Source organism: Dendrobium catenatum, unplaced genomic scaffold (genome assembly GCF_001605985.2).
Source record: "Dendrobium catenatum unplaced genomic scaffold, ASM160598v2 fragScaff_scaffold_627, whole genome shotgun sequence".
Lineage (NCBI taxonomy): Eukaryota > Viridiplantae > Streptophyta > Magnoliopsida > Asparagales > Orchidaceae > Dendrobium > Dendrobium catenatum.
In genome coordinates this window covers 1,902,610-1,914,027 of record NW_021319089.1, presented here as the reverse complement: position 1 = coordinate 1,914,027, position 11,418 = coordinate 1,902,610, and the positions used below count along the sequence as shown (strand labels likewise).

At 37.3% G+C, this 11,418-nt stretch overlaps 1 protein-coding gene across 1 annotated transcript; it reads left to right on the top strand.

Annotated features, from left to right (window-relative positions):
* Positions 1-4,058: 4,058 nt before the first annotated feature.
* Positions 4,059-4,421, top strand: LOC110100994 (glycine-rich protein 5-like). Its single transcript, XM_020828727.2, has one exon. It carries the CDS (start codon positions 4,059-4,061, stop codon positions 4,419-4,421), a length of 363 nt encoding a protein of 120 aa, XP_020684386.2.
* The last annotated feature ends 6,997 nt before the right edge of the window (positions 4,422-11,418 follow it).

The following is an 11,418-nucleotide window of genomic DNA, read 5'->3' as shown; positions in this document are numbered from 1 at the left end:
AGAAATGTCCTACTTCTACATGCTAGGTGATCTTGTTAACAGTAAGATCCTCAAATGCAGGCTTTTGAGCCTTCTTTTATCATTAATTTTCTTTGATGGAATAGGCCTCCTTTAGTGCCCTTTTTAGTTTAACCAGTAACTATTATAGATGGAAGAAAAATAAAAGACATTTGTCAGAACAAGGCGAAACCTGAGATTTTGTTTAATTGCTTCTATATTATGTTTCTTTCATGAGGATCACTAAAGGAAATTATCTCTTTCCGCCGCAAAACAAAGGAAATCCATTAGAAATCCTTGTTTGATGCGGATTTGCAACGGAATCAATTCCGTCATTAAAACCTATGTTGCAAAAGTATTTGTGACGGAATAGATCCGTCACAAAAGTATTTGCGACGGAACGAAAATTCCGCCGCAAATCGTGGCGGAATATCAGTTCTACATTGTGACTAAACCACTATTGCAAATTCGCCGCTATTTGTGACATTTATTTCCGTTGCAAACAACGATACTTATTCGTCGTATCAATGTTTGCGTAGGAAATTCCGCCGCAAATCCGCCTGAAACTTATAGCATAACGGGAAAAAAAAAACGATTGCTATATGTTAGTCCGCTTTCCAACAGTACAAATCCAAACAATTTAAAATTCTACAAATTTAGCCATAATCAAATGCGGCGATAGAAAACAATAAAAATCTAACTATAATATTCCAATAGGTCAAATAAACATTGGACATTCCATAAAAATCTACAATACACTGTTAAATTTTCAATAGTTATACATCAAAAGAAGTAAACTAAATAAAAAATATTTTTACAGACACTCTAGGTGGAATCTGTGTCCTCGCTATCATGCTCGGTTGATGTAGGCGTAGGTTAATTTCCGTCAATCTGCTCTCTCAATCTTCTGAGCTCATCTAGTATATGAATATTCATGTCTGCATTTTTAACATTCTCTAATTCCGGCATTCCGCTATCAGGTTAGCCACATGTTGGTTACATAATTTCTCCGTACACCCTGGTAGACATTTTTTGTCCATATATATATATATATATATAATATATATACACTTTACTTTCATCAATGAGTGACTAAATTTCATGATCAGTTGGCCCACATTCTCTTTCTCCACTCCATAGTTCCCTCTCTCTCCCTTTTCCTCAACACCGTAAATCTTCACGATAGCTTTCTCTAATTTTCTCTCTTCTTGAGATTCAAAGGAGATCAAGGGAAAATTACCATTAGAAGAGAAAGAGGATGCCTAGAGAACAAGAAGATAAGGAGTAAATATCAAAGGCAAAGAAGGGAAATATGACAGTGAGAACTGCATCAAGGAGAACTTAGGGTTGGTTAGATTAAGGCATTTTAATTCTAGTTGGCTTCTTTCAAGTACCCTTCATCCTAACTCTTAAGCACAACTTTCTCACTTTACCATCATTTAATAACTTAAAAAACAATTATCCCTAATATGATCTGGATGAACCACATAATAATAGCCAAATTTAATTCTTCCATCTCGCAAGGCTTTTCAATCTACGAACTCTTCTACTAAACTCTTCATCTTTGCTTATGAAAGTAACTAGCATTCTGATAATCAATAATACCGATGAATTACCCCATTCAACCTTAATAAGATTTGGACAAGCTGGTACTGAAAAAACCAAATTTAATTTAGTTCTTTTGCAAGTGTCATCAATCTATATATTTGTCAACCTAAAGGTCTTTTGCTTTGTTCATCGAACTAAACCCTAAAATTATATAATTAAGTTTATCAAGAATAGGTTAGCTATTATAATACGCAAGCATACTTTGATATTTATTTCTTTATGGTGTTTACAAACTTAGATCCGCGGGACACACAAAAATAAGCTGCAGAGGTTTCTTTTATGCATTATTAACATTAGCCCATGCAACATTCTATGAAGGAAATGAATGCTATGCTTTGTTTATCTTGTATGTGTTGATAACATAATTATAACCAACCTTCAACTCTGTTTTGCAGCTTAGGTTGATTAATGGTTTGGGAAACCCAGCAAGAACTCACTCAGAAGTCAGATTTACCTGCAAGTAGGCAATACTTGAATTTTGTTCTTCAATTTATCTATTTTAAATTACTAACATTACTGTATACTTTAACTCCAAACATTTCAATTTATCTATCCTGGTAGCATTAGTTTTTTTTCGAACTCCTTAGTTTAGGCCTCTAGTGATTAATTACATCAAATCTAGCTATTATGTTCAGCACATTTTGATTACAATGAGAAGTTTCTTCAGGTGTTTACTTGTATTGATGGCTTTCTGCAAGGAAATTTTTCAAATGATCTTCTTTAATGATCCTCTCAAATTAAGCCTTCAGCACTGCTCTAGCAGTTATTTGTATCATCAACATAATCACCATTGTAATATGGAAAGAACTTGGATATATTTTTGTGGCCTTTTCATCAGATGGCCTGTTAAAATACTCCATTTCAATTATAGAATTAAGGGCTGGAATCCTAATGTCTTAATTAAGGTTTTCTTTGGGATATTTTTTGTTATTGTTTTATAATACAGTTTTGTAGTGAATAAATTTATTAAAAATAGTAAAAAAATAATGATGAAAAGCTATCTCAAACAAAATTTAATAGTTCTGTAACTTGTATTAATATCTGAGTTGGATTAATAACTTTATGATCTTAAAAGTAGGAGTTTAATGAAATTTTAGTGAAGAAATTTTTTCATGTGCATTGCCTAGTATGCTGCAAGATTTGTGTTTTATATTATGTGGAGTCCTGATGGAAAGATCGTTTGGATTATTGTGTATTTACTAAGTATTTGAAAATATTCAGTAAACCGTATCTTCCTATCCGGATTGTTGTGTATTTACCAAGTATTTGAAAATATTCATTAAATATCTAGTAAATCACAAAATATTCAATAAATATTCACAAAATATTAAGCATATATTCATAAAATATTTATTAACACTCACAATTGAGTATTTGCAAATACACAACAAATATTCAGTAAATATGTAGCAAATTTGGATGATTTTTTCGTTTGGATTTTGCACAAAATAATTTCTCTTGGGCATTTTTGAGTATTAAGCTTTGTTTGAGATAAATTTTTTTATTGCTTCCAAAGTAATTCTTAAGATAATTTTTTTAAAAAAAAATTTTGAACTAGAAAGCAGTAAGAAAGTTATCCCAGGTGAAATCTTAAACTAAATTTGGGATAGCTTCCTCAATATTTTTTAAAACAGTTTTTTAGTATAAAAAGTTATAATTCAAAAAAAATTTATATTAAAAAATTATTTAAAAAAATATTAAGAAAATTATCTCAAATAATATCTTATATTTTGTTTGAAATGAGTTTCTTGTTATTTTACTAAGAAATTCTTTTAAAAATAATAAGAAAGTTATCTGAAATAAATTTGCAAGCATACTTAAGTGACAGTCGAAATCTTTAGCAGGGGACAAAATTCCTTGAAAGATTTGCTTATAGAAATGTTTATAAAAAGTTGCTACATTAATAATAAGCCACATATGGCTATATATGCCTCAGCAACTTCAATAAGCGTTTGATTTTGAACAAATTAAAAGATGAAATGAAAACGAATGCTGGATATACGTATATTGTTAAGACGCTATATTTTTACTCTACCGCCGCGTATATTCTAGTCCGCATCAAATATAAATTCTAAATTTACTATTTTTTAAAACTTATCTCAAAAGTAATTATTTTATTTTAATTTTCGTACTCAAAATAAAATCATATTTTTTTATTTAGAAGCAATAAAAGGACCTTTTTATAAGAAATTTCTCAAAGAATTATGCATCACAAAAGAAGCATAAATCTAATAGTAATTTTTTGTTGAAATATCTTTAAGAAATTAATTGACACGCCTTAGGTTTAAATATTTATTCTTTAGCTAGTGTTTTGTTGAGTGCATTAACTCCTATAGCTTCTCGCCTATCTTCTTCCCTCCTTTTCCATTCCTTTATAACAGGAGACATCCTCCATTCCAAATGAGCAAGCAACCTGCTATCTTTCGGAGAAAGAGAGAGCGAGAGAGAACGAGATGGGAAGGTACTGCATATTCTTCTTGCTTTCCGTAGCTCTTCTTCTTTCAATAACTCAAGCAAGAAACATCCCAAGTCAAGTAGAAGTATCTACTAACCAAAAGAACGGTCACAAGCAAGTCACTGATGAGAAGAACATAGTGTTTGGAGGCGTTGGGGGCTACGCCGGCGTCGGAGGAGTCTCCCTTGGCGGTTTCCCTATTCTCGGCGGTACTGCCGGTACCTTCGGTGGAGTCGGCGGTGTCACCGGGACTGGGCCCGGTGGCGGGCTCGGCGGGGTTGGTGGGCTTGGCGGTGTTGGCGGCGGTGTCGGTGGGCTCGGCGGTGGTGGCGGAGGCGGGGCTGGAGGCCTACTTCCCTAAGCTAGCCTAATGGCCTTTTGCATGGCCATCCATGCATGCTTACGTGTGTTAAGAATAATGCTAATTTAATTTGCTGCTTTTTTCTTCTTTAATGTAGTCTAATTGATATGGAATATCGTGTTTCATTATATATGCGCGCCATATCATTTAGGTTATATTTTAGGGGGAAAAAAATCAAGTATATTAGCTTTATTCTGTGTTAGGATTTTGATTTTATGTGGCAAGGTTTTGCTTTGTTTTAGTAGTTATTGTTTCTATAGTGTAAGAGTTGGTACTATCTTCTTGTTGTATGGTGAGTTAGTGGTTTCTTGGATTTGTAAGTCTGCTTTTGTTTATTTTTGCTTCTAGTAATGGTAATGTATTGTGTAGTGTTTAAAATTTATGTTTTGTGTCAAATCATGATTTGTAGGTTTCATTTGGGACTGTTTTCTTACTTCTTCTCAAAACTTTTTTTTTTTGAACTAGAAAGCTGTTTTAGAGAAAGCTGATTTGTGATTGAAATGTAATTACTATTAATCTTACCTGTTGCTATTGTAAGTGTACAAATATTTATATATCATCCATACTGCATGAAGAGAAGCACATATATTATTAAAAATATATATATGATGGTAATACTTTTAAAAAGAAATTTAATTATAGAAGCAAATAATATATATAAACCCTAAATTTAATATATATTATTTTTGTTTGTAATTAGAACAAAATCAGTATAAAAAGTGATAATCAATGATCTTCATATCCATCTTTTACTAACTTATAAGCAATATTGCTTTTGATTATGTATTACTTATTTTTAATTAAATAATATATTTTGTTATTGTTAAATATCATAAAACCAATTCATAGGTACCTATCTTTTAGCTTTTTATAATAGTTATAATGAGCAAAAATGGATTTAAATATTCTGCTCAATCATCTTTCAGATATCTCTGTTAAATTGTATATATAATAAATTTACATAGTATTTTGTTGATTGATAATTCGTTTATCTGAAATTTGAATAGTTTTGAAAAACTATTATATCGTGGGATCAATTCGAACGGCACTGACAAATTTTAAATTGCATATATGCAATGAAAGGTTAAAAAATATAAATAAAATGAGGGTTGAAAGTCAAAATAATAGTACCAGACGAGCTTGTGGAACAATAAATATCATATTTATTACCCTTAAAGGTCAGCACGAGTCAAGAACTATTGAAGCTAGTTGGGGTCTGTGGATGATGCATTTATTACTTATTAGAGAAGCAGCACGTCTTTTAAGGCATACTTTCTTGTGAGGCTCTGTGGAAAGCACATTGAATTGAATGTGGTGTCCGCTGCCATTTTCTCATGCATTCCAAAACTTGTCTTCAATGTTCATTTTAATGCTCTCGTCTGTAAAGTTGGCCTACCACGTAATTATAATTAAGTCAAATGTCACATGTACAACAATTATTTATGTCAATTTAATGCTCAATCCTAAAGCTGGTCCCACTATATATATACATAAATGCAGACATAAACAGCTATCCCATCATCGTGATCGAGATATCTCATTTGACCGAAGTCCTACCTGAGTTCCTGGTTGGGTACTCATTGGGTACCCATGTTTTACTCGAACGGGCTTCGCCCACCCATACTCACCCATGGTGACTTCCAGGATTTTGTACCCATTTATACCCACCCACTTTTCATGTTTTTTGAACGCAGTCTGCCACAAACTGATGGCCTTGAGGCTTGTTATCATTTGCTATGATGGCAAACTTTTAAGTCGCATATCAAAATTTATCGTACTCGTATCGTGGTTAAGTGCTGCACAATACGTAGTGATGATTGCAGTAGTATAAGTAAGATATACAGTGATTATAAATATAAATCAATTTATTCATCGATGCTTAGTACCGACCATACGCACCCATAAGATCATGGGCGTACACATACCCATTGGGTATGGGTGGGTACATGGATGGGTGTGGGTATGGGTACCCAATGCAGAGCTCTGCATTTGACTCAAAAGTATAAGGCTTAATTAGTTTGGAAAGAAATTATTCTGTGTGGAGATCAGACATAGGACTTTGTTCGGAGGCCAATCAGAAAATGCCACATCAACAGTATGAGTCTCGGTACCGAGCAAAAGGTGATGTGAGGCATTCTGGTTGTCTCCGCACAAAATAATTATTCTAGTTTTGGACAACTTCTTTGATGATTTCTAAAACGATTTTCTAGTACAAAAATTTCTAAAACAGCTTTCTAAGTTGATGTACCCAGCTTACCGACACACAATTTAATTTAATCGTTTGGGAGCTTTATGTACATGACTTTGTTTTAATTGGCTTAAATGTCTCTTAAAAAAACTTCCCTAATGAGGGACAGCAAACTCTTTCTCCAGTGGTCTTCGCAAACAACCGGTAGGGAGAGATGAGGCAAAGCATATTCAATAGTCTGTAGCTAGCGCACCCTTGTCAAAGTGTAAATAAGCCAGTACTAGTTTGTAAAACGAAAACATTAACTGCAAACAAAACAGCAGGTTCACTTTTCATTATGTCTATTACCTGCTTGAGGAAATTCAATCATAAATTCCTATTTTAAGTTAGCTGACAAGTGCACCAATACATATAGGAAGCCTTCCATACTTAGGAGGCACGACATATGCATTCTCTCTAAGCAAACTTATTGATAAACCAAGAAAATTCAATAGTTATATAAGCAGCAACCTTCATATGTACTATAATGTGAGGTAATTTCATGTTCACTATTGAATAATAAGTAAATCAATTCATTGTGGAAGTAAATAGTATGCTACAAATGCATGAATTTATTTATTTATTTTTTATTTTGAAGAAAGGGAGTGCAAAATAAAATAATAGTATAATTGAAACAATAGTTGATTTGAGGTGCATGGTTGATGGCAATGGTGAAAGCCAATGGTCGGTGGAGTCGCCCGTCGATGGCGGCAACAAGTAGCAGTTACTTGCTGCTGTTATTGATGGTTATCATTACTTTGCCGAGTTTTGTAGTTGAAATTCATACGAACAAGTAAATTCCATGTGCACTCAAAAATAACTGGAGGGTAATCAAAGTTCTCAACCAACCACTGTTGTGATAACTTCAACCATGACCGAGCTTGCTATTCCCCCTTCTCTCAAGTTCCTGATGAACAACCTCAAACTCATCATCTCCAACCAACTCACCAGTGACAACTACTCCATTTGGCGCTTGCAGATTTTCCAACTCTTTTCTGCCAACGGATACGAAGGCCATCTTACTGGCGAGAGCGTCAAACCTACTATCTCTGCCGCTGCAAACAACACCAACGAGATTCGTCTATGGAACCTGATTGATCAAAATCTGGTTTCTGCCCTTCTCTCTACGATTTCTCCGGCAGTCCTGCCATACATTCTTACTCTCTCCACTGCCAGAGACATTTGGCTTACTCTCGAGCTGCGCCTTCAACCCACCAACCGTTCCCGCGTGATTCAGCTCAAAAACGAACTGTATCACATTCAAATGAAGGACCTAAATATGATGCAGTACCTAGCCAAAATCAAATCCCTTGTTGACAACATTGCAGCAGCTGGATCTGTGTTAGATCCTGAGGAAATCATCCTCCATATCTTAAATGGCCTTCTGCCATCTTACAATCCATTCAAGACCTCCGTGCGAACCAGCCAGCTTCCTCTGAGTCTTGACGTCCTCTACAATCTATTGTGCAGCGAAGAGATTCATATGCAGACTGATCTTCATCGTGATTCCAGCACTCTGACCGATTCTACGGCTCTTTTCACTAACCGCGGAGGCTCCTCTCGTGGTCGCTCTTCCTATCGCGGCTCTCGCGGTCGTGGAGCTCCCTTCAGACCAAACAACTCAACCACCCGCAGCGACACTACCAGGCCAATCTGCCAGATCTGTAGCAAACCAGGCCATATTGCCTCCTCCTGTTGGCATCAGTTTAACGCAAATTACAGCATCACCACCAATGCTCCTCAGACCGCGCTTCTGACTAGTTCGAATCCCACCTCTAATAATGAGTGGGTGCTGGACTCTGGTGCATCAACCCATCTCACCCCTGATCTCACCAACCTGCAGCTTTCATCTCCTTACAATGGCACCGAAACCATCTCTACAGCAATGGTAGCTCTCTTCCAATACATCACACAGGTCAAGGCTTACTTCATCTCCCCGACTCCAATCGTAAGCTCCTTCTTCGCAATCTACTCCATGTTCCTCTGCTTTCCCACAATTTAATCTCCTTTCATAAACTTACTTCTGATAATAACTGCTCCATTTCATTTGATTCGCATGGCTTTGTCATCAAGGATCTTACGGACAATCAAACTCTCATCCGTGGACCCAACCATAACGGTCTCTACTCCGTTTCTTCCAATTCATCCGGGCCTCCAGTCGCTCTGCACACCTCTTCGTCCAACTCTACAATATGGCATTCCCGTCTTGGGCACCCAAACCCGCGCACTCAACAACAACTTGCTCGTCTTTTTCCGTCAATATGTAGTCTTGTTTCTTCTTATGTTTGTGAGTCATATAATATGGCGAAAAGCCATAAGTTACCTTTCTCTTCCTCTATCTCTCGTGTAACTGAACCCTTTAATCTAATACATTCTGATGTTTGGGGTCCAGCACCTCTATCGTCTACAAATGGCTATCGATTCTATGTTCTTTTTATTGATGATCATACTCGCTTTACTTGGATATACCTCATGCATACCAAAGCTGAAACTCTTTCTAAGTTTAAACAATTTCACAAATTAATTCTTACACAATTCAACAAAAACATTAAACAATTCCGCTCAGACGCCGGTGGCGAATTCACCAGCACCGCATTTCGATCATACCTCATGGAACATAGCATACATCATCAATTTAGTTGCCCCTACACTCCAGAGCAAAATGGCACGACGGAACGAAAGCATCGTCATCTCTTGGAAACGACTTGCACACTCCTTCATCAAGCTCATCTTCCTCATCTCTACTGGGCCGAAGCTTTGCTCACATCCAATTACCTTATAAACAGGTTGCCTTCCAAGGCCTGCAATAACAAAATACCTTATCAACTTCTCTACAATCTTCCGCCTAACTACTCCTACCTTAGAACCTTTGGCTGTCTCTGTTTTCCCTGGTTAAATCCCACAACACCGTCCAAATTTCATCCACGCTCTCAACCATGCCTCTTTCTCGGATACTCACCATCTCACAAAGGTTACCGTTGCCTTAATCTTAAAACCAATAAACTTTATGTTTCCCGCCATGTCATTTTTCTTGAAACATCTTTTCCATATCTCTCCTCATCCTCCACCAGTTCCTCACCCTCCTCCTCTACGATCTCTGATCAAACATACTCCCCATATCTTCTCCTTCCGACCACCTCAATCACTCACTCATCCAATTCACCTCCAATTACAACAAATTCAAACCCACCTCCAATCTCCCCACCACAATAGACCTCACCACTATCTGGCCAATCCCCTCCACAAAACTCCATATCTCCACCTCCTCCACCTAATTCCCGTCCTATCACCACTTCCAATCATCCTATGCAAACCCGGCTTAAGGATGGTATTCATCGCCCGAAAATCATTTTTGATCTTCTCACTGTTCCATCTCCAACTCCACTACCCTCCTCCCACTCTCAAGCTGTCAAACATCCTCATTGGAGAGCTGCCATGTCTGAGGAGTTCCTTGCCTTACAAAAGCAAGGTACATGGTCTTTGGTGCCTTCCCCTCCACACACTAAAGTGTTAGGCTGCAGATGGACTTTTCGCATCAAACACAAACTGAATGGTGACGTCGACCGCTACAAATCCTGATTGGTAGCTCATGGTTTCGGTCAAGAATTTGGAATCAACTTTGGTGAGACATTCAACCAAGTGGCTAAAATGCCAACAATACGGGTCCTTCTCCTAATATCTCTTCAGTTTAAGTGGCCGGTTCTTCAATTTGACATCTCCAATGCCTTCCTTTATGGAGACTTACATGATGAGGTATACATGGCTCAGCCTCCTGGCTTTGTCGATCGAGAACACCCACATTTCGTTTGCAAGCTACACAAAGCTCTCAATGGCCTTAAACAAGCTCCGAGGGAATGGTACAACAAATTCACCTCAGCTCTCCTCAATTTCGACTTCTCCTTCAGCAAGGCTGACCCGTCCCTACTATGTTTCTCTCGGGATGAATCCAAAATCTATCTTCTCATTTACGTGGATGATCTTCTAATTACTGGCAACAATCCCACCATTATACATCAGCTCATTACTAAACTTCATCATGATTTCTCTCTCAAACAACTAGGCGAAATAAGCAACTTATTGGGAATTCAGGTTCAGAAGTATTCCTCTGGCTTACTCCTCACTCAATCCCAATATGCTCTCGACATCATTCACTCGGCTGGACTGTAGAATAGTAAGCCTGTTGCAACACCAATGGCTCCCAAACCATCAACCACTTCGGAAGCTACTCTTCCGTTTCATGATCCAACCCAATACAGACGTCTTGCTGGCTCTTTGAATTATCTTACGATTACTAGACTGGATATAGCCTTTGCGGTAAACAATATCTGTCAGCATATGCACCATCCAACTAATGCAGATTACACCGCCCTCAAATGTCTCCTTTGGTATATACAGGGAACACTTCAATTCGGGCTTCCCCTGACTGCCGGTTCTCTTCATCTAACTGCTTACTCTGATGCCGACTGGGTGTAACATCAAAATCTGCTCCAGGATTGTCCGGGCCGATCTGGATCGTCCCGGGACGATCAGTGCAATTTTTGTTCCAGATTCTGTACAGAAGTTCCAGGAATGATTTCCTGTAGGGATCGTCCGAGCCGATCTGGGATCGTCCCAGGACGATCAGTGGATGGCACAAGTCAGAGAGCAAGGGGTTTTTAAAAATTAATTATTGTCCTGGATCGTCCTGCGAAATCTTCCCAGGACGATGTGAAATTGGTCTGATCGTCTAGGACGATCGTGCGATCGGCCAGGACGATCTGAGTATTTTAA